The sequence below is a fragment of the Phocoena phocoena genome, chromosome 2 (genome assembly GCF_963924675.1).
Source record: "Phocoena phocoena chromosome 2, mPhoPho1.1, whole genome shotgun sequence".
NCBI lineage: Eukaryota > Metazoa > Chordata > Mammalia > Artiodactyla > Phocoenidae > Phocoena > Phocoena phocoena.
The window spans coordinates 45,159,223-45,183,644 of NC_089220.1; the positions used below are offsets into that span (position 1 = coordinate 45,159,223).

Here is a 24,422-nt window from a genome sequence, read left to right on the forward strand (position 1 = left end):
ACTGTAAGAAAGTCAAGTACTTCCTGTGCTAAACTTAAACTTGATAGTCTTGAGTGATGCTCACTGATGTTGATTACAAACGGAGACCCAGAGTTATTTTAGTGGTGGTCCCCTTTGCTCTGTGTGTAATACCTACTTGAACTAAACTCCTGGTCTCCATACTTAGTGAATGTCATGTAGTTAATTTTATTGAGGTTTTGCTTTCAGTTTAGACTGCAGGAAGACACTTAATGCTTTGGGGGTGGCGGGGGCCGGTGGTAGTGTGCAGTACCCAGGAACTATTTGTACAGCTCATTGTTGGATGTGATTTATTTATTTTAGATTCTGAAGGTCTCCTCAAAACCAAGGAAAAGAATCAGAAACTTTACACTCGAGCACAACGGCATCAGGAGAAAAAGGAGAAGATTCAGAGGCATAATCGCAAACTTGGTGACCTGGTAGAAAAAAAAACCACTGATTTAAGAAGTCATTATGAGCGTCTGGCAAATCTTCGGCGGTCTCACATATTAGAGCTCACCTCTGTCATTTTTCCAATCGAGGAAGTAAAGACGGGTGTGAGGTACAGTGAGTGAGTCTTTTGACTCTAGGAAAATACAAGTTCCAAAGATCAAGTATCTTTCAAGTATGTCAGCACATTTGTTGGGCCTCATTCTGGGTTTTCCTGGTAGTGAAACTTAAGTCTTACCTGCTTCAGCAAACAGTAAACACTGCAGGAAGTTGGGGAGGTGGCCAGGGTGAAGGATGGTGGCCCTCGGAGAAGTGAGGCCCAGGTTTGTATACTTGTAGAGCTTCCAGATGAGGGCCAGGCTCACATCCCTGATCAGGAACCATCTCGTTGGCTGCAGGGCCACTTGAGCTGTTTATTAGTCAGATGCTGTGAGGCAGGTTTTTGAGCCTCGAAGTCTTAGTTCCTTGTCTGTTAGATGGGTATAATAAATGTCTACTTCACAGAGAAACCATGAGCTAAGATGGAAGAAAACACCTCGGGCTCTCTTACTTGGTGGGCAGGACATGCTGACTCTGCCTTTTCCTGGTAACCAGCATGTCAGGCACTGGTCGTCTCACTGGCTGTAGTGCACAGACACCCTCAGGAGTCTGTGGGGTGGACAGGATGGTGGTTCCCACCTGGCTGTTCATCAGAGTCACTCAGGAACTTTAGGAAAAGACAGGCTCCAGAGGACACAGCTCCAGCCTCCTACTTCATCTCATAATACTTAATTTTTTAAACTTCCCCAGATGATGCTGGTGATCATCTAGGTTCTGAAACTTCCACTGAAGAGTTTCGATTGCTTTCTGACTAACCATCGGGCTGTTCCAGCTGAGGATTTCCCTGTCTCTTCTGGTTACCCTTACTTTCCGGCACCTTTCCCTGGAATTGGACAGTCAGTGGACTGTTGCTACTTAGGACTTAGTGTTTGCTGCCTCCGCTTCAGTCTTTCCTTTCGTCTGTTGCCAGAGTTGGCTTCCTAAAAGCCTAAAGGTCTGATTGTTGCTTCTAGCTTGACGACCTGCTCTCTGACTCTTACCAAGTAATTTGTCATTAGTAATAGTTAGCAAATATAAAAATAAAAAGGCAGATGCAAAACAGAGAAGAATTCACAGCTCAGAAATAGACCCCAAGGTGGCATTTTGAATCAGTGGGGAAAAGTTGGATTATCCAAAAATTGGTGTAAAGACAGCTGGCCAGGGCTTTGAGGGGGAAAAAGCTGACTGACAGAAACACTCTGTCAAATTAAATTCTGATGGGCCCAGATAGCGATGTTAGAACACATTATAGTAAACAAAGACTAGGATGCTGTTCCAGATTTTAGGAGACTAAGGAGACTGACAAATGAATATAAAGTTGCAGGAGAGAAATTGTGGAGAAAATCTTACTCTTCCATGCCTATGCTGTTTAAATCTTGTATGTTAGTATATATTACTATATATCATGAATTTTTTTAAGCTGATAGTTTTGAAGTTATCCCTATCATAAGATTTCTTGTTCATTCACATTTCTTCTCAACCTGCCTTGAGTGGAAGGAGGAAGTAGAGGTACAGCTTAGAACTGGCCACAGTGCCCTCCCCCAGTCCTGTCCGGACAGCCAGTAGGAGTGCACTTGCGTGCACCTGGTGGCAGAGGAAGAAGGATTGAGGGCCACTGGCCAAGAGGATGGATTCTAAACTTAGCGTAGCACAGAAGGCCCTTCCCAGCCTGTGCATTTCATCCCTCCTCTTCCAACACCACCTCCTGGCACTTCCTTCATGCCTCCTACAGGCAACCACGCTGATCCCTGTGCTCCCCAAACACGCCACGTTCTTCCCCCTGCCTGCACGGTACCTGCCGAGCCTTCTCATTCACCTTCCATGCTCCAGGCCAGCAGTGCTCAAAGTGTGGTCTGTGGACCTCTCTGGGTCCCTGAGGCCCTTCCATGGGGTCTGTGCAGTCAAAAACTGTTTTCATAATACTGCTAACACTTTGTTTTCCCTTTTCACTCTGTTGATGTTTGCACTGGTGGCTCAAAAGCCGTGGTGGGTAAAACCTCTGTCTTGACAGATATCAAGGCAGTGACGCCATAGTGTAGTAATCGTTGTTGTGTTCCACAGTGTCCTTGCGGTGTACAAAACCAGCCAGTTTCACATCAAGAACACTACTGATGAAGCAGCAGAAATTACTCATTCTATTTAAATTATGTCTCGATCCCTGCGTGCACATGTGATTGTGCCATGCAGCGAGATAGGAAGTCTGCAGAAAGCACGTTTGCTGCATGCTGAAAGCCGTGGTGGCTCAAGGGAGAGCCCTTGAGTGAGTTGTAAGCAACACTAGTTGGTTTTTCCATGGAACACTGTATCTACTTGAAAGCACAACGGAAAGACATGGGTATTAAAGAGATTTTTTCAAAAGTCATGATCAGTGCTGCACTGTGCCGTGAACTCAGCTGGTAAACAAATAATGTCACCCTTTGCTAATTTTCTTGTTTTGAAAAATACAGATCTTTTTCATAAAAACATGCTATGTTACATGTAATGGGTTTCTTATTTTTGAATCAGTTAATAATTTAAAATTTCCTCATTTCTAATACAGTAAATACTAATAGATCTAACCCACATACAGAAAACTCTTTGGGATCCTCAAAATGTTTTAAGCATGTAAGGGGGGTCTTGAGACCAAATAGTTTGAGAACCTAACACTTGAAGCCCTAGTTCATGGTGCCATCTTCCTCACATGCTGTGGGCTTCTGTGCCACAGCTGGTTTGACCTTCACCTCTGATGGAATTGCTTACCTCTGTATATTCCAATTAAATTCCTGTCCTCAACAGATACTCAACTTCTAATAAAATTTATGACTTGTACCTGGAAAAAAAAAATTCCTGTCCTCACGTGTATCTTCCCAGTGTTCTGCATATCTGCCAAGTAATTGTGTGCTCTTCAAAACCCAGCCCCTTGACATCCATGTGCATCTTCGGTTCTTAGAGATCCCACAGACGTGTCTTCAGAGAGTGACAGTGCCATGACCTCCAGCACCGTGAGCAAGCTTGCCGAAGCCCGGAGGACAACTTACCTCTCGGGGAGATGGGTCTGTGACGATCACAACGGGGACACCAGCATTAGCATTACGGGGCCTTGGATTAGCCTTCCCAACAATGGGGACTACTCTGCCTACTACAGTTGGGTGGAAGAGAAGAAAACCACGCAGGGACCTGGTGAGAAGCAAGATAGTCTTTGAAAACTTTTATAAATATATTTTTTTAATTGAGGTAAAATTTATGTAACAAAATGAACAGTTTTAGAGGAAGCAGTTCAGTGGCATTTAGTGCATTCACAGTGTTGTGCAACCGTCACCTCTGTCTAGATCCAAAGCGTTCTTTTCACTCCAAACAAAAACCCTGGGGCTTGAAGCAGTCACTCGCGTTCCCACCTCTTCCCAGCCCTTGGGAACCACTGTTGTGCTTTGTGTCTCTACAGGTGTCTTTTCTGGATATTTCATATAAATGGGATCATACAGTATGTGGCCTTTTGTGTCTGGCTTTCTTTCATTTAGCATAATGTTTTCAAGGTTCATCCACATTGTAGCACGCATCAGCATTTCATTCTTTCTGTGCCTGAATAATACTCCATTGCATGAATATGCCATGTTTTATCTATCAGTGGATGGACTGAAAATGTGTATTTTTTTTAGACATTTCACCTTTTTGGGGTCAATATTGTTTTATTTATATAAAAAGATCTATTTAAAGAAGTGTATTTAGCCTGTTGGGTCCCATTTTTATAAGTTTCGAACTTTGTAAAGAACTTTTTTTATCAGTCCTAAATGGAGATTGAAATACCCCAGTAGAAAAACCCTTTACAACTTCAGTAGCTTCTCTTTGGTGGAGAAAGATTATTCATGTAGTCATCCAGCAAGTATTTAGTGAGTATGTGCTTTCTGTCATGCACAGTGCAGGTGCTACAAAGGTGATGTCACCAAGACAAGTGTAGCCCTTTGCCTTTCTGTGGAGAGGAAGGGAAGCAAGTAATGATCAAAGGCATCATACACTGAGTATGGGCTATGGACGACGGAACCAGCACCTTCAGGGATGGGGCTACAGAGGAAGGAACTATTTCTCCATAGGGTAGTCAGGGGAGGCCTCTCTGAGGAGGTGACATTTAAGTTGGGCATTAATTGTTTGGATAAATAATACATTACCAGGTCCAAGCAGCTCAGACATCAGTTTCATTTGTGCTGGCTCCATTTAGGCCCATTTGCTTAGCTTACATTCCACTCAGCAAAAATCATAAAATATTAATGTCTGGCCATGGACCTTTTATTACTAAAGAGCAAAGCATAGCCATCAATAATGTATTGACAAACCACAAATCACAAACCACAAAACACAAAACACAAAAATCCAGGTTCATTAATATTTTTGTTGAAATTAAAGCTGTTTGTGTATGGCTCTTGTTTTTTGTTTTTTTTTTTTACATCTTTATTGGAGTATAATTGGTTTACAGTGGTGTGTTAGTTTCTGCTTTATAACAAAGTGATTCAGTTATACATATACATATGTTCCCATATCTCTTCCCTCTTGCGTCTCCCTCCCTCCCACCCTCCCTATCCCACCCCTCTAGGTGGTCACAAAGCACCGAGCTGATCTCCCTGTGCTATGTGGCTGCTTCCCACTAGCTATCTGTTTTACATTTGGTAGTGTATATATGTCCATGCCACTCTCTCGCTTTGTCACAGCTTACCCTTCCCCCTCCCCATATCCTCAAGTCCATTTTCTAGTAGGTCTGTGTCTTTATTCCTCTCTTACCCCTAGGTCCTTCATGACATTTTTTTTTCTTAAATTCTATATATATGTGTTAGCATACGGTATTTGTCTTTCTCTTTCTGACTGACTTCACTCTGTATGACAGACTCTAGGTCCATCCACCTCATTACACATAGCTCAATTTCTTTTCTTTTTATGGCTGAGTAATATTCCATTCTATATATGTGCCACATCTTCTTTATCCATTCATCCGATGATGGACACTTAGGTTGTTTCCATCTCTGGGCTATTGTAAAAAGAGCTGCAATGAACATTTTGGTACATGACTCTTTTTGAATTATGGTTTTCTCAGGGTATATGCCCAGTAGTGGGATTGCTGGGTCATATGGTAGTTCTATTTGTAGTTTTTTAAGGAACCTCCATACTGTTCTCCATAGTGGCTGTACCAATTCACATTCCCACCAGCAGTGCAAGAGTGTTCCATTTTCTCCACACCCTCTCCAGCATTTATTGTTTGTAGATTTTTTGATGATGGCCATTCTGACTGGTGTGAGGTGATACCTCATTGTAGTTTTGATTTGCATTTCTCTAATGATTAATGATGTTGAGCATTCTTTCATGTGTTTGTTGGCATTCTGTATATCTTCTTTGGAGAAATGTCTATTTAGGTCTTCTGCCCATTTTTGGATTGGGTTGTTTGTTTTTTTGTTATTGAGCTGCATGAGCTGCTTATAAAGTTTGGAGATTAATCCTTTGTCAGTTGCTTTATATGCAAATATTTTCTCCCATTCTGAGGGTTGTCTTTTGGTCTTGTTTATGGTCTCCTTTGCTGTGCAAAAGCTTTGAAGTTTCATTAGGTCCCATTTGTTTAATTTTGTTTTTATTTCCATTTCTCTAGGAGGTGGGTCAAAAAGGATCTTGCTGTGATTTATGTCACAGAGTGTTCTGCGTATGTTTTCCTCTAAGAGTTTTATAGTGTCTGGGCTTACATTTAGGTCTTTAATCCATTTTGAGCTTATTTTTGTGTATGGTGTTAGGGAGTGATCTAATCTCATACTTTTACATGTACCTGTCCAGTTTTCCCAGCACCACTTATTGAAGAGGCTGCCCTTTCTCCACTGTACATTCCTGCCTCCTTTATCAAAGATAAGGTGACCATATGCACGTGGGTTTATTTCTGGGCTTTCTATCCTGTTCCATTGATCTATATTTCTGTTTTTGTGCCAGTACCGTACTGTCTTGATTAGGCTCTTGTTTTTATACTTTAGATATGGAGCATAATAACCCTGCTTACACGATTAGCGCTGCGTTGTGCTATGCGACTCAGCTGGTCAACATTTTGTCTCATATACTCGACGTAAATCTTCCCAAAAAGCTGTGCAACAGGCAAGTAATTGAAGACGGTGATGTCATCTTTATCATGGCTCTCTTATGTTCCTATTGTGTTCTTTATTCTAATTAAAACAAAAACAAGAATTTAAGTATTATCAAGAGAGAAAAGGTCTGACAATGAAATATTGAGATTGATTTCATAAGCCAATGTGCAAATTTGTGTCATTATCTTACAATTGCACATGACGTCTTTGAAAAGACCGTGGAATTCTCCCATGTGAAAAGATAATTTAAGGGAAAACCAGGATATTCAGAGGGCATGCTTATGTGTAAGAACTGGATAAATTGTAACACTTTGATTTTTTTTTTTAATGAAAAACACGTGGTTTAAAGTTTTTTTTAAATTGTAAAGGTTTATAGTCCACCGAGTTCCTACGAAGACCTTCCTGTCTCCCTCCAGTTATCCTTGCATTTCAAGTAAATATTAATGTGTGTTATTACCTACCACCACCCCGCTTTAAACACAAAAGGTATCATGCTAAACTAAGGTGTTTTGCACCTTGCTTTTTAAATTTGTTATTTATTTACGAAGATTTTTTGAGCACCTGCTATGTGCTAGGCACTGTTCTAGGCACTGAGGGGGTACAGTGGTGATGAAAACGTAACCTCTGCCCTTCTGACACTTAACTTTAATGGAGAGACACATGATAAACGAACGGTACGTCAGGTGGTGATGAGTGCTCGGGCGACCATTAGAGCAGGTGAAAGAGCGGGCCTGTGAGGGCAAGGAAGGGTTTACCACGTCTGACTGGGTAGGTGTGGAATCACATGTCAACCTGGGGGAGGCCGGGAGCAGGCCACAGGGATCCCTGGGCTAGGAGAAGGGCAGGTGCAGAGCCCGGGGTGAGAGAACGAGGCAGCAGGGACAGGAGGCTGTAGGTTCTGTGGCGCCTTATAGGGCCATCGTTGGCTTTCAGCTGTCACTCTGCCTAACGTGGATAGTAGCAAAGTTTTTGTTTGCACAGATGTACCAAGATCATACTGGTCTGCTCTGTCCCCAGTTTATACTTCAAGGAATAATCTGTACATTCGTTGCTTTATTAGTGTGCAAGCATTTGTGTAGAGTGAGTCTTCAGAAGTAGGATTGCTTGGTCAAAAGATAGTGCGTTTGTAATTTTACAGATGTGGTGAAATTGCTATGAGAGCAGTAGCTCATCCTTAGAAGAGTTTCTGTTAAGTGTAATTTGTTAAGAGCAAAGGACATGGGGTATGTTTCGTACTGAACTGTAGTGTAAAGCATACTCTTCAAAATGAACATTTTAACATAGAATTTCTTCAAAAATCACAACTTTACAAATCGTACATTATTTTACAGTGAATTTTGTGGAGAAAACCTCAGCAAACAGAAATTTACTCGAGCAGTGAAGAAACTAAATACAAATATTCTTTACCTATGCTTTTCTCAGGTATGGAAAATAACGCTGTGAGCTAATTTTTAATTTGTTACATGGTTGAAAATATTAATCAGTTTTTTTCTTTTTCTAGCATGTAAATTTAGATCAATTACAACCACTGCATACTCTCAGGAATCTAATGTACTTGGTCAGTCCGAACGCTGAACACCTAGGCAGGTAAGAAGGGTGTTTGTTACTTTTCTCTAAGTGGTGGTGTTATGACGACTTTTAAGTAGAGTTGCTGTATGTGTGGGCATAGAACAGGGGCCTGATCCCAAGCCCCAAACTCTCCAGAAGGGACAAAGATAACACAGTCCTGTATGGAAGGAAACAAAGTCATATTTGATCCCTTATGTCCTTACATAATCATTTCTCAGAGGAAATTAGTATCAAACATTTTTTTTTTTTTTCTGCGGTACGCGGGCCTCTCACTGTTGTGGCCTCTCCCGCTGCGGAGCACAGGCTCCGGACGCGCAGGCTCAGCGGCCATGGCTCACGGGCCCAGCCACTCCGCGGCATGTGGGATCTTCCCAGACCGGGGCACAAACCCATGTCCCCTGCATCGGCAGGCGGACTCTCAACCACTGCGCCACCAGGGAAGCCCAGTATCAAACATTTTTAACACCTAAAACAGAATAGAAGATCCCTTATATTCCTGGAGGAGGGACTTCTCGTGCTGTCCCTGAAGACCAAAATCTGTTACTTTGAATCCACATCTGATTCTTCCTTAGCTCTGCCTAGTGTCTCTCCTGATTCTTGTGCATTTTCTTTTGTGCCTGTTCATTCCTTCCCATCATAACAATTCTTCACAATTTTCTTTTTGTCACTGAGTCCATCTGGCCACCATTTGTTGGAGATAAAGGGTATGAGAAGTTTATGAGATGAACTAGTTTGAAATCCATTATCTTAAAAAACAGGAGTAAGTAACAAAAAAGACCAACCAGGACTGGTCTATGGGATCTTTTTAGTCTCTCAGCCCTTAAAAGCATGACATAGATGAGGCTTATCTTTGGGACCAAACAAGACCCATTCTCTGGGTGCTTATCTTTTTCCCTTGCTCTGAGCAGTCTCTCTATACATTTCTGCAGATATGACTCGGTTAATGTATTTGAACTTTTGAAAGAGAAGAAAGAAAAACAAAAGGTGGGAAAGTTCTTTTGGGACTCCCTTCCCCATCATTCATTTTCTTTGACACTGGAACCGTGGCTCAGGGGGAGACCCCCTCCATGTTGCAGTGAATTTATCCTTGGTAATCTGCCCTTAATCTTGGTAATCTGCCCTTAACCTTGTTTTGTGTTTCTTCTCTTCCTCAACACCCCCCCATTTAAAAGCATAGTTAACTTTTCTGGGACACAGACCCCTCTGGGAAAAGCTGTGAAATCTCTCCAGGAAACTGCATATCCACCTAGAATTTCGTGCCGTTTCAGAGGGAGTTCATTCTCCTCACCCCAAATCCCATTCATTAGTTTATAAGCCTCAGAAACCTGTTAGAAATCCATCCCGTTTTTAGTGGTTGATTCCTGTGAGTTTGCTTGCCACCCTCTCTATACATTATTTGTAAAGCATTCCACGTTAGGAAATTTATCCTTAATAATAACAGCTAATATTTATTGAGCCAATATTTATTGACACTGTGCCTTCTGCTTTACCTGCATAAGATCAACCTGATAGATGGGAGAAAAGCAATGAATAAAATTCAGTTCCCATTAATAATTAAAGGAAAACAATTAGCAAATTAAAAATAGGTTATTAATAAAGGATACTTACTACAAACCTACAGCAAAAACTACTATATTTAATGACATGTTACTTACATTGATATTTACAGTCAGGAGAAGCCAAGAATGCCTACTGTCACTGCTATGTTAACATTGCTGTGGAGGCCTAGCCAAGGCAAAAGATTTTTACAAAGAAGTAAGGTGTGTTTATATTGGAAAGAAGGTGAGATTGGTAGATGGTGTGATTATTGAACTGGTTATCCAAGAGAACTAAGAAACTCTTAGAAATGATAGTTCAGTATGGTGCCTAGATACAAGCTCAACGTACAAAGACCAATTGCTTTCTTATATGCCAACAGCAACTAGTTAGAAAATGTAATGGAAAAAAGGTCCCTTTTATTGTAGCAACAAAAAATATAAATTATATAAGAATAATCCTTACAAAATATTTGTAAACCTGTATAAAGAAAATATGAAACTTAAAAAAAAAATTATTCAGCATGTATTTCCTGAATGTCTGTCTGGCACTGTATGAGGTATGGGACTGAATGAAAGTAAGCCCAATGCCGCGAAGACCCTTAGGATTTTTTAGGATGGGAAGCCTCAGTGTGGTAAAAATTCCACTTCTGCCCAAAAGGAAACCTGATCAGAATTTCAACAGATATTTCATGGAACTTTGTTAAGCTGATTCCAAAGTTCAACTAAAAGCACCTGAAAGGAAATTTTGAAAAAGAATAATAAGGGATGGGCTTGGCCCCTTTTAAAACATAGTATAAAGGTAATTAAAACCTTTATTATCTGCTGTTAGCATGCAAATAGGTGGAGCAGTTAGAGGAAGAAAATAAAGAGGCCAAAAACAGGCTCTTATGTATGTAGGAATATAATAGATGATAGGGTGGCATGTTGAATCGGATAATAGCAGCTCAATGGTGGTGGGCCAGTTGGGTATTTATGTGGGGAAAAGTTGGAATCATACTGCATTCCATATGTAAAAATAAATTCCAGATGATATGAAAGACCTTATTACTTTATTTTTTAATAAAACCTGTAAAATAACTAGGAGAAAAGACGATTTTTATAATCACAGGGTGGGGAGGGAATTCCCAAGCAAGCTACAAAACCCAAAAACCAGAAAGGAAAGGAGTTACACATTTTACTGTGTCAAAACAAAATGTCTTTGGTAAAAGATACCATAAACAAAGTTAAAAGACAAGCAACAGGTATGTTTTGCAACCTTTATAATAGACAACGGATTAAAGTCTAGACTACTTAAAATCTTTCAGATCCATGAAAGAAAGATAAACCTAATAGAAAAATAGACAAAGGACTCAGGCAGGCATTTCACACAAAAGAAGTGCAAGTAGTCAGTATTCAAATGGAAAAAAATCTTCAGCCTCAGTCAAGAATAAAGAAATGCACTTCTAAACAGCTTTCTAGTTTTCAGCCATCAGTTTGGCAAAAATGGAAAGGATTGATGGTAACCCAGTGTTGCTGGTTGTTTAGGAAAACAAACACCTTTCTCTTAGGGCTGGATTTCTTTGGTGGGTCTGAAGTTGTCTTTGGGCTGCCCTCAAGTCAGCTCTCCATTTAGAGGGCTCCGTCCGACAGGAGTACACGTGCACAGCCAGGCTGTCGAGTTCATGTCTGTGAGCCAGGAGGTCAGGAGGTAAGCCTCAGGAGGCCCCTTTCACACCTGCCTCAGTCAGGATCAAGGCTTTAGAGACGTTGTTAATAAACCTCGGTGGGACTTCCTGCTTCCGTTGAGACCAGCTGAACTGAGGATCCCATCCTGAATGCAACATAAACTTTGTTTTTCTTTGAAATAAATTCAAACTTACAGAAAAATTGCAAAAAATAAAAATAGTACAAAGACATATATACCCTTTGCCCAGATTAACCTTTGCTGGTATTTTTACCATGTTTGCTTATCATGTGTGCAGTTTCTCTGTCTCTCTTATCTTCATAAATACACATACATACCCCAAAAACTTTTTCTGAACCCTATGAGGATAAGATACATACATCATGGCTGTTGACCCTTAAATACTTCAATATGTATTTTTTTTAAATAGGGATATTTTCTTGCTTTTAACCACAGTACAGTTACCAACATCAGCAAATTTAACATTGATACAATACTGCCATATGCACATTTTGTCAGTGGACCAAAAATGTCCTTTATAGCGCCTCACCCCAAGTACAGGGTCCAGTCTTGAGTTGGATGTTGTCTTTAGTTGCTATGTTTCTTTAACCTTTAAATCTGGAACATTTTCACAGCCTTGTTTGTTTTTCATGACATTACTGTTTTTTCCTTCTTTTTTAATAGAACTTTTATTCTGATGTTTCCTTGAAATGAGATCAGGTTATACATTCCAGGCTGGAATGCTGCCTAGGTGAATGTCTCGTGGGTGTCACATCCAGAGGCCCACAGTGGCCATCTGTCCCTCATTGGTGATGCTAATTTGATCTCCCAGCCAAGATGCTTTCTACCTTCTCCTCTCTACAATTCCTATATTTTTCCTTCCTTGCAACTAATAAGCAGTCAGTTGGGAGACACTTTGAGACCATGCAGTTATCCTCATCAGAATTTCCCCCTGGATTTAATATCTATTGATTTTTCTTACCTGATCCAGTCTTTACCATGATTAACACATCATTTTTTTTTTTTTTTTTTTTTGCGGTACGTGGGCCTCTCACTGTTGCGGCCCCTCCCGTTGCAGAGCACAGGCTCCAGACGCACAGGCTCAGCGGCCATGGCTCACGGGCCCAGCCGCTCCACAGCATGTGGGATCCTCCCGGACCGGGGCACGAACCCGTGTCCCCTGCATCGGCAGGCGGACTCTCAACCACTGCGCCACCAGGGAAGCCCCTAACACATCATCTTTATCCAAAGTTTATAGTTTACAGTAGGGTTCACTCTTGAGGTTGTATATTCTATCATATAATATTTTTGAAATATTTTGCAAAAGAGACTTCCTAAAAGCCAAAAAGAACATTTTGTTGCCTTAATCGATGAGAATAACCCCCGACAGCATCATGAAAAAATGAGTACTCTTGGCTTCAGAGTCCTGAATAAAAAGATACCAATTATTCAGCTAAACTGAAAACTGAAGGAATGATTTGAAAATCTTTATTCCCAGAGCCATTAAGTGAAAAGACTTAATTCTTTTGCTAGTTAATTTTGTGTGGGGGGTGTGTGGCTTGGGCTATGCTGGGCAGATAATAGATCTCTAAGCTAGAAGTGATAGGACAGAGGCTGAGTGGAGAAACGTCTGCTCTCACAGGTCCTCACAAATGTCGGTCACTCACTGGGACTAAAATTGTTCAGACTGGCCACCTTGGGAATCATTTACTAGTGTTTTCTTTTCTTTCTTTCTTTTTTAACGTCCTTGTTGGAGTACAGTTGTTTGACAATGGTGTGGTAGTGTCTGCTTTATAACAAAGTGAATCAGCGGTACATATACATATATATATATCCCCATATCCCCTCCCTCTTGTGCTTCCCTCCCTCCCTCCCTATAGTTTTTTCATTAGGGCACCTTCTCCAGGCCAGCTGGACTCTGCCCTATGCAGTTCCAAGCAGAGAACTGGAGTCCCCGTGGCTTCTGGCAGGGACCTCTGCCTGGAGGGAGTGTCATTCCCCCACCCCGCCCCGCCCCCGTGTATCACTCCTGCCTGTTTCCTGGGAAAACCCTTAAAGAGAGGGCCTGGAGGTGATGGCAGTCTCATGCCGAGAGGGATCCCAAGAGGAGATCTGGCAGCATCAAATAGGAACAGAAAACAGGCTGTGCTTCTTGGGCTGGCAGCAAGGAAGTGACTGCAGTGGAGAGCTGACCTGGGTCTATGAGGGAGCCTGGGGGGTTTGGGAGATGAAACCTGGCAGTAGATGCTGAGGCCCCCTGGACAGTGAAGCTGAACAGAACAGAATCCAAGAGCTTTGTGTTCAGGAAAAGAGGGAGCCCAGCTAAGGCACTTACATTGTGACCATGTTTTGGTAGGCAGCTGCCATGAGGAGAGGGGTGGAGGCAGCTCTCAGCAAGCTGCTGGGGTGAAGGGAGGCTGACCGGAGGAGGTGAGACCCCAGCGAGGAGGAGGAGGGGGTGCAGTGAGGGCCTGAGCTGGGGGGACACAGGGTGGAAAGGGGGCTTATTTGGTCATAGCGGGCAGGAGCGTGAGGGAGGAGGGGAAGAACCCCCGCTGGCTTGTTTTGAGACTGGTTGGCTCAGACATCTGAGAGGCCAACGGGGACTCCAGTGCCGGGAACAGAAATGCTGGCTATATGCTATTGCTGTGTTTTAGCTGGGAAGCAGGGTTGTCTTAGAAGAATGAAGGTTGCTTGACCCTGGGAAAAGTGAGTCAGAAGGTACAGGTCTGGTGAGGTGCACTGGAGGCCAGCGCTAGGCTTTTATCATCATAAAGGCTGCAGAGAAGTTTGGACCATAGACTAAAATGACAGGCTGTACAATTCTAAGTTATTTCTCATGTCTGTTGTTTTTGCTAATGTCTGTCACTTTCCCCAAAGTAACTGTCAGTGAAACTCTTAAGTGAACCAAGGCATTGTGTCCTTATCTTGGGGACAACAGGGGGGAGGCTGCTGGAGTGATGTGGTCCCACCCTGTAGCTGGCTGCAGGGAACCCCCCTGGAGGAGCAGTAGGTGGGGTGACTGCCCACCCAAAGGAAATGCAGCCTGGCTCCCCTGAGGCAGGAGCTAGAAAGGGGGCACGGAAGAGCAGCAGGGGCTGTGTGGAGTTTGCTTACAAGGGTTCCACAGTGGCACTGAGGGGTGGTCACAGGGGATGAGGCCTGACTTGGAGGTGATGATGTCATTAGGGACCTTTGGGAAATAAAAATAGTTTTCTCCTGAAATATAGTGCAGAAATATGCACTATTCCAGATGAATATGTTCTAAATAGTTGTATCTCATTCAATGCTGTAAATGTGTCCCTAGAAAATTATGTAATGATACCTTAAAATGCGTGCACTACTCCAAGGAAGCTTTGCTAACATGCATACAACCCTATCATTTAGCCCCTGTGAGTCGTAAGAGTTTACTAATTGGGGGCTTCCATGAGGCAGAGAACACCTGTACAGTTTTATTTTTCACTGATATGCCTGTGTGTGCATCAGGTGACTGTTTTTGTCCGAATTCTCCCATTGGCATGCCTGGATACTGTGGTGGCTTGAAACAGGAAATCGTATGTTGGACCAGCATGCCTAGTCTCAGCGGATGGGTTTTTTCCATCCAGGGTCTTCCCAAGTAGGTTGAGTTGAGGGAAAGTGTGGTGTGGTTTTTTTTTCCATTACTTGGATGGCCATTATTGTTTAGGTAAAGAAAAGCTCCATTCTAGAACAGTTGTGGGTGTGGTGACGGCTCTGGGCCTGCCCCGTGCCATCGGGTCTTATGTTGCGAGAGGGGTGCTTGTCTTAAAGGGGCCCTCCCTGTCTGCACACAGGTCGGGACCCTTTGAAGTGCGAGCAGATCTGGAGGAGTCCATGGAGTTTGTGGATCCCGGAGTTGCTGGAGAATCAGACGAGAGTGGAGACGAGCACGTAAGTGACGAGGAAACCGACCTGGGCACCGACTGGGAGAACCTGCCCAGCCCCCGGTTCTGTGACATTCCTTCCCAGCCCGTGGAAGTCTCCGAGAGCCAGAGCACCCAGGCGTCCCCGCCCATTGCGAGCAGCAGTGCCGGTGGGATGATCTCCTCTGCCGCGGCCTCCGTCACCTCCTGGTTTAAAGCTTACACTGGACACCGTTAACGAGCAGGAATTGAGACGCACCAGACGGGCCTGGAGAAAGCTCTGACTCCACGCCCTAGTAAACGTTACGTGTTTAGCTAAGATAGTGCCTGGAACAGAAAGAGGTTAAGCTGTTGGGTTTTTTTAAAACAGGGAGACGAGCATTTCTCTTTGTCGATTGGGCCGTGGTGGTGACTGACATGCTTATGATAATTAACAGAACAGAGGAGTCACAGGCCCTTCTCCCAGACCAGCGCTGGTGGAGGAAGGCCCTGTGTGCATGCCAGTTCTTTTGAGGCAGAAACACACAGAACCCCTTCCAACCACAGGCCGTTGGTCCCACAGACGCGGCTGCCATGGCGGTCCCTGTGATGCTAAGACTGTTCCTAAACACTTTGCTTCAGAGGTTGAATCACAAGGAAGTGATTCCTGATGGTTAGGATTTGAAAGATAAAAACTGTTTACTATGAGTTTGTTTTTATGCCATTATTTTTTGTACAGAGAACAAGCAGGCAGTTTGAAACACTTGTTTTCTTTATAATTTGGTCACGCTTGGTTTTTAGGTCAAGGATTTTTGTCTTGTTTTCAAAGGGTAGGGGTTTCTTTTGGTAGGGGAGAGGTAGTTTAAAAAATGATTTCACTTGTGCCGCTCTCTTGTGGCCTGTTGGACATTCTTGTTTTCTTTCTCCCCACAGAGCAAAGAAACTAAGGTCTTTTTTTCTGTAGGACCCACATCTACGAAGGGAAGAAATCCTGGCTGCAGTAATGTCCTAAAGATTTAAAACTATTTCCTTGGATTTTGAGGGGAATTAAGTTCATTCATACCTAGATTATTGAATTCCTACCATCCACACTGTGTGCATTTTGAAATTGAACTTATTTTCTGTGAGTGAAAAGTGACTATGGTTGTTCCCTTATGGAAGCTAAATTCCTGCCTGGGCACAGGTTAAAAGCCACTGAAGTGGCCTATGGTCATTTTTCTGGTGTCAGGTTTCTTTCTAAGGGATTTAGTAAGTGGCAGGTTTTTCTACGGAAAACCACCCTGCTTGTTTGTTTCCTAGAGGTCTTTGTTGCTCTAAAGACACTACCTTTGCTCTGAAATGCAGAGCACAGCATTACAGCTACTACTGCTCTTCTGTATCCTGGGAAAGCTCTGATGGAAAGAATTTTCCCTCACCAGGAGATCCTTTTCAGCTAATGTGTCTTGTCATTCTCTTAGTGACAATCTTGTAAGAAAACTGTAGTGAGGCATTATGTACAAATATGTAAGTAGATTTTTATTTTTAATAACTGCAAGAAGAAATCTATGTAACAACTACAAAGTGAAATCCAATGGAAACTTCCTAACCGGCATTGTTACCATATCTTGTTAGTGTGATCAGCATGACAGTACCTCATAAATCACCGGGAGGTTTGCCCTGCCCTATAGCTTCTTTTCTCATAATTATTATAGTTGATACTTTGCCTCCAAATCCGAGGTGCTATATATAGCTCTTGCTGTTGGTATATTTAGTGTTTGGGTAGAGTTTGGGATAGAATTGCAGAAGGGTGTTTATTCCTATCCAGGAGTCCCAAGTTTCCTGACTGTAAATTTTCCACTTAGGGAGGAAACAGGCTTTTCTCCTTGTGGGTTCTTATACAGCCAGTATCTGTTTTAAGTGCTGGGCTTCGTGATTGCTGGGTTGCATTGTCCCATCCAAGTCTGTAGTGTAGTTCATAGAGAGAGGCTGTGGTAGACTTTAACAAATACCAAATGAACTTAAAATCCCGTAAGAGTTGTCTAGGCACTCAAACCCTCAGAAAGGAGAGCTTAGTCTTAAGAGTTGGAACACTGGGATTCGGGGCTTGGGTGAGGGAATGACTTCAGCTGAAAGATGCACAACAGTCATGATTTGTCTCAAGGATTCCTCTGACGAAACCATGAGATCGCAAACCAGAGTAATTCAACAAAACTTACAAGGATATGGGAAATGTAGGGATTGGTAGGGTATGTTTTATTGTTAATATCAACTGGAGGCACTTTACTTAGGGTTAAATGATCAAACCTTTAATGGTTTTGAACACCAACATACTGGCTTACACTGCTGAGATATTTTGGTTTTCATTATTTTGCACTGGATCCACCCTGTAAATATTCTTAAATATACATTTCAACCACTGTTTTTTCTACTGTCTTTGCTGCTCATTAAAATCTTTCATGTAGGTGCCAGAACCATATGTAAACAGCTTTTTAAAAAATTGAAGCTGGTATTTTTTTTTTTAAACAACAAGCCATAGAACTTGGTCATGTTTTCCATCATAAGACGATTTGTTGAAACAAGGTAATACCAAAACAACTCACAGGCACCAAATAGGCTGCTTAAAATGGTCTGTTAAAGACTTTTTTTGAAATGGAGTATAACTAAGGAAAGTTTTGCACATCTGTAAGTTAAGGGGAAAAACAGTGTCAACATTGGGGAGTGGACAGGATTCATTTAAGGAGTCGTGTATTGATAATTTGGGGAAGAACATTTGGTGGCATGCTGTTAAAGAATCTCCTTGGGGCGTCATGTTGCAGGGATTCCCCACTGCTCTGCGACTTCCAAACCAGTTTGAGTCATACAAATGTTTTCTAAACTATTATTGTATTATTGCAATAAATCTTTTAACAGTACTTTGCAAATATGTGTGTCTTTTTCAAGCTCTGATTATTCATTTCTACTGAATACATTGAGGGTAGCAAGAATGAGATCTAACTCTGGAGTATTTTATACAAATTAGAGGATAATTTTTTTTTTTAAGAATTTTTTGCCAGGTAATGGGAAATGCCTGTTAATACTTTTTAAAAATTATAGTAGTATTAACAATAATGGTCCATCTTTAGTAAGCTCGAAAATCGGTCACTTACCAGTTACATCTTTCTCTAAAGATGCATTTTTCTCCTGTAGCCATCATTTGATGCAAGTCTCTGGCAGTGACTTCTGGTGTATTGCAACAACCCCTTACGGAGGGAGGGAGGGAGAGATGGGGCCTTCTAGGTTGCCTGTATGGAATTTGCCTAGGCTTTCTTCAGGACGAGATAAAGGGCAGTGTTAGAGGGGATCTGTCAAGCTGAGAGAACAGAGTATTTTTGGAGAATCCCTCCCCTCTGTGTTGTGTTTTGTTTTAATAACTGTGTAGTCTCTCCCAGATGGATAATCTGTACCTTTCAGGTTAGATTATTATGGAGAGGGGCCACCTGCAAGGTGGATGAGGGATACCAAGAGTGATTACTGCGGAACAGCAAGACCAACTCAGAGAAGTACCAAGGAACTGTTGCCATGGTCATCGTACTCCTTTACCTGCAGGAGAAGGCCAGCCAGCAGCAGCAGAACAGGCAAGGAAATGAAAGGGTTCCTAAATAGGGCATGTGCTTCAGTGTTAGTCCTTCGACCTCCCTGGGTAACAGTTAAAAACACGCTCCCATCTCTGTGTGTACCCGTAGATTCCCAGCCCTCAAAAGTTACTTCATGATCGATGCAGGAATCAGGTTGAAGCAGATGGAAAGAACTAAGGATAACTTTGTCCTTAGTGGTTGGGAGGTGATTTGAAAATTGCTTCAACAAAATGTACCAGGAAATTTGAAACTGGCTTTTGGGCAAGTTATCTGAATCCCAGCTATGAAACACTCAGTGAGAGAAAGCCACCACTAGCACCCCATTCCAAGGATCTGGTGAGAAAATACCCTGGAAAAAGGGTTCACCATCTGCTTAAGAGTTTTACATAGGTGAAGTGGATTTTTTTTTTTTGAGATTTATTTATTTATTATCTTTGGCTGCGTGGGGGTCTCAGTTGCCGTATGCGGGATCTTTCGTTGTGTTGCGCGGGCTTCTCTCTAGTTGTGGCGTGCAGGTTTTTTAATCTCTTCTCTAGTTGTGGCGCACAGGCTCCAGGGCGCCTGGGCTCCGTAGTTGGCGGCACGTGGGCCCCAGGTGAGGTGTGAGAGCTCAGTTGTAGTGCACAGCTTAGTTGCACAGCGGCATATGGGATCTTAGTTCCCCAACCAGGGATCAAACCTGCATCCCCTGCGTTGTAAGGTGGATTCTTTACCACTGGACCACCAGGGAAGTCCCTTTTAAAAAAAAAAAAAAAACCCAGAAACCACCAGTGGGACAGTCTTTTCTAGAAGAAAAGGGATGGTAAAACAGCAAGAGCCACATCAGTGACTTCTTTGTTGTGCTTTTTCTGGGAAGGAGTGAGGGATAGTCTGGTGGGGAGAAAATCTGATGGAGAATTCAAATGGTCCCTTTAAAAAAGTGAGAAATAGGCAGGTGGTATCTGCCAGCACTAGGTAAGTGTTGAAAAGTGGGCTGGAGTCAGTGGAGTGGAAGCAGCTCAGCATCATGAAGGCATTAATAACCTCCAGGTGCATATCAGCTTGTTCATCATCTCCCCTTTTGGGTGTGCTTTTCTGGCATTTACTGTATGACTTCAGAAGACACCTGGATTTTGAGGAAAGGGCTCTCCTACCCTCAGCAACTTATTTCCCTAAATTTAAAACATTATCAAGAAGACATTTCTACAGCATAAGCAAGTAGGTGGCTCTAGATTTCGGTAAGAAAGTGGCAAGTGGTTTGGAAATAGTAGGTGGCAGGGACACACCTCCCAATCCAAAGTTGATTAATGAATGATAGAAACGGGGCATATCTTCTGTGTCAGCAGCGTAATAGTTGCCTTCAAAGTAGTAAAGACCACATCTAGCACCCACCCACAGGCTGGTGCCTCTATTTTCTGGCTCAGGGGCACTGGTACTGGCTTAAGTTGGGAGTTCTACTGCATTGATGGCCTTTGAGAAAAAGCCTGCGAGCTGGAGAGCTCCCGCAGAGGTCTCTGATATACTACGCCCAAGATCTTTAGCACCTAATTTCTCTGGAGTTGCTACTGCTCACGGTGTGATCCTAAGACCTGCAGCATCACCTGGGAGCTTGTGAGAAATGAAGGGTCTTGGGTGCCATCAGAATCAGAATCATTTCAATAATACGTATGTACATTAACATTTTAGAAGTACTGACCAGGACTTCCCTGGTGGTCCAGGGGTTAAGAATCCGCCTTCCAGTGCAGGGGATGTGGGTTCAATCCCTGGTCGGGGAACTAAGATCCCACATGCCATGGGGCAACTAAGCCTGCGCACCACAACTACTGAGCCCACGTGCTGCAACTACAGAGCCCACGTAGGCTGCAACTAAGACGCAACGGAGCCAAAATATAAGTAAATAAATATTTTTAAATAAATGCCCTTTCTCTGGAGAGCTCTCTGGAGAACCTCTGCTTGCCATGTCTTAAAAAAAATAAAAGCGTTGACCTATAGCAGTGCTGTCCAATGTAATATTTAATGTAGCCCACACATCTGATTTTAAACTTTCTGGTAGTCTCATTACAAAGGTAAAAATAAATAGGTAAAATGTATTTTTATAATAGAATTTAACTCAAGATATACAAAAAGATTATTTCATCTAATAAGCATGAAAAATATTAAGAGGGCAGAGGGGCTGCAGGAGGGTTCATTTGTATTCTTGCCCTGGGCCACAAAAATTGGGAAAGGCTTGCCCCTGTATCTACACACGTGTAATAAACCCTCCTTGAATTCACTCTTTTTGGGTGTGTCAGCAATTTCCTGTTGAGAAGGTACACAATAAAGAGCCTCGGCAGAGCACACACTGGAAGCCTGAAAGTGAGACTCCTGGCCTTGGAAAAGGATAAGATCATGCAAGAGGTCCCAGCTTAGATGCCGGGGCAGCCAAAGCACCATCTCTGCTTAGAAGAAGAATCAGTCAGGGCTGGGGTGGAAGGAGGTTTGTGGCAGTCCATGCACCCTGCAGCAGAATCACGCTTGGCTGCCCATACAGGAGGCTTGGTGAGGTAGAGCAGAGAAGGCCAACAGCTCAGTCCCAGAATGCGGAAGCTGGGTGTGCCCAGGCTTGGCTCCATCCCTGTCCTCCCACTGGACTGCAAACACTGTTATACAAACGGGCCACTTCCCCTTCTAATGGACAGGGCACCAACACAAATACAACTTTGCGCTACATTTTACTGATTGGCAACTAATTGATTTTGAATCTGTATCAACCTCTTCATACTACTTAATAGACATCTGAAAACAGTTGGTAAAGCAGCTATTTGATTTTCTGATGGGGGGCAGAGGGTGGACATAAGGAAGGGAAATAATTTAAACAGCACAAGTGATTCTGCCCCAATTAACTAGATGATGCGATCTGCTATGCCCCAAGTCTTGGTGTCTGTACACTGCTCATCATTCAGCAAGAACAAGTCCTTTTTTTTTTTTTGCAGTACGCGGGCCTCTCACTGTTGTGGCCTCCCGTTGCGGAGCAGAGGCTCCGGACACGCAGGCTCAGCGGCCATGGCTCACGGGCCCAGCCGCTCCGCGGCATGTGGGATCCTCCTGGACCGGGGCATGAACCCGTGTCCCCTGCATCGGGCAGGCAGACTCTCAACCGCTGCGCCACCAGGGAAGCCCCAAGAACAAGTCCTCTTACAGGACTTACGCATTTCCCACCACTGTACCTGGTGTATATCATTCTCTGCTGGGTGGGTGATAGACACACAGGACTTCCAAGAGTAATTTCAGCTTTGTGCCATTCTCCCCCTAAATGCTAACTTTAGAACCTAATCCCTGCTGGGTTTTATCATTCCAAAGAGAAAAACAAAACATTTAAGTAAAGCTTTCTAATTTTAAACTTTTATAGCCCCAAAAGAATCTTAATCCAAAAAGAATTTGAAACAACGGATCCCAAAGTTAATTTGTTCTAAGGCCTGTTCTTTGCAAACTGAAGAGGGGATGGGGGCCTTTGAGAGGCGAAGGTTTCATTTTGCTTTTTAAACAGAGGAGCACCACGTCTCCCCAGAGGTGTGGTGTAAGAGATGGCCATCTCCCTGCTCCCAGTACCCTCCCAGCTATCAACTTCAGTGGTCCTGTGCCTCTAAAATAACACCCAGGTCAAACAAACCACCTAGAAGAGGGTTGCTACCTAACTGTGGGTTTTGCTTAAACCAGTTAGGTGTAAATACACTTGTAAGTCCCCAGAGGGTTCATAACCACAGTGATGTTTGCTGTTTCTGTGAGGTTATGCAAACACCAGCTATGGCCACACACTTAGGTGCATGTCAATAGAAGGTACTGCACATTTCCCACAAAGATACTCTCATCCATCTTGGAGACTGCAACTCTGGCTTGTTTGAACCCAAAGGAAAACCGGGATAGAAACTGTCAGATTCCCTGAGTGCCAGTCGCGGTGCACAGCAGAGAACGCCTTTAGTAAATGCAGCGTGGTACCTGACAGTAAGAGCTAAATAACATCAGCTCTGGTTATTGGTGCAGTCTACAGTGTACGGTGGCATTTTAGCGCAGACTGGCTTTGTGCTGTTTTTGAGGTAGGCTGTGGGATGCAGGAGAGGAGGAGTAGCCAGTCTGCTGAGTAAAGAAGGAATAGAGGCTATTGAAGCCACGGAAAAATGCCCGGGAAGACCCACATAATAGGAATAGTGTCTGAGGCCAGTCCATAAAGGTTGGCAGGGAGACTCTGACAAGTCCAAGTTAGAAGGGTGGTTGGACAGAGTCCAGGAAGGGGCTCCTAGATCAAGCTTAACCATCAGTTCACAGCCTTCTACAGTCAGAAAGCCCAAAGCAGCTGCTGCTGGGGGAGCCACGACAAAGCCCAGAACATATCAAATGCACAACTGACAGTTACCCAGCAAAACTCCTAGGGCTGCTGTGGAAGTGACCCCAACCAAGAAAGCTCCCATGGGACCAGCTGTGGCCAGAGGAAAGGATCCTCCCAGATCCCCTCATCCCCCTTCAGGTTTCTCATACTAGAAGGAGTTACAGTAGAGCCCAGAGCAATCAGAACCTGCCAGCACCCCTCACATCAAGATGACGACTGGAAAGGAATATAAACATTTTATGGAGGGTGTGTACTGGGTGTGAGGCACTGAGGGGTGGCATTGACCAAGCTGCCCTGCATGAGCCCCAAGTGGAGGGGGCTCCATACACCAAAGAGGCGGTGGCGGTAGAGAGGTACCTAGAGGCACCGTGCAGCCAACCAAGGTGAACAGGACGGGGCAGGGGACGCAAAGGACACGCCTCCTGCCCACAGGCTGTCAGTGTGTTCGTTAGGGCAGGGAACGTGGCCAGTTGTGAATGAGCCTTTCACGTGACCATTTTAATTCCAGAGTCGTTTTGACAAGGCCTGAAGAAAAAGTTATAATCTTGGCCCTTTTTCCCTTTCCAGTTCATCCCTGCCTGGTATCTGGTCTCATTCACTGAGCAGGGAACAAAGCCAAACTGCCCCAGGGATTGGGGGCAGGGAGCTGCTGACTCTTCCACATTTTCTCTGGCTCTGCATTTTCTTTCAAATGGTAAAGTGAGGGGTGGCAGGGAATCTAGGCCAGGTGTATCAGACCCTCTGAGCAAAAGCTGAAGGGGTAAGAACCCTTTACTTGGGTCCCCATGGGCATGGAGTTGGGCTGAGCCTAGGCTCTTCGAGCCCACATTCTTACTTCCTTTCTTGTGAGTCTAGGATTCTCCAGCCACGCAGGAAGGCAGGTAGCACTGCACTGTTGCAGAAGTAAAACGTGAGCTGGTTTCCCCAGCTTGGCACTAGGGGGCTCTGAAGCACAGCATCTTTCTCCTAAGGGGAACAGCTACACTTGCCTAGAAATGAAGACCAGGGTGCCCTTGGGCCCCACCTGCCAAAATCCTCTTGTCATTCACACAGACACCCCTGGGAAGTGGGTCTCGCATCACGGTTCAAAAGGGATCTCCAGTGATTTCTGAGAACCCCAAGAACTGCATGCCAAGATGGGGTTAGGGCAAAATTCTTCCTGTCCTCTGCTCTTGGTCAGTTCAGGCCGTCGCAGACTCACAGCTTGTGTCCCACGTGAAAACCACATCTAGAACGGCTGACTTGAGAA

At 43.7% G+C, this 24,422-nt stretch overlaps 1 protein-coding gene across 1 annotated transcript in view; it reads left to right on the forward strand.

Moving 5' to 3' along the window:
* Positions 1-18,198, forward strand: part of ATG14 (autophagy related 14) — a 39,158-nt gene extending 20,960 nt beyond the window's left edge. The window contains exons 5-10 of the mRNA XM_065872230.1: positions 322-559; positions 3,455-3,684; positions 6,501-6,618; positions 7,940-8,030; positions 8,110-8,195; positions 15,191-18,198. Coding sequence (XP_065728302.1) covers positions 322-559; positions 3,455-3,684; positions 6,501-6,618; positions 7,940-8,030; positions 8,110-8,195; positions 15,191-15,497 — 1,070 coding nt within the window. The 3' untranslated portion in view covers positions 15,498-18,198. The remainder of the gene's footprint in view (positions 1-321; positions 560-3,454; positions 3,685-6,500; positions 6,619-7,939; positions 8,031-8,109; positions 8,196-15,190) is intronic.
* The last annotated feature ends 6,224 nt before the right edge of the window (positions 18,199-24,422 follow it).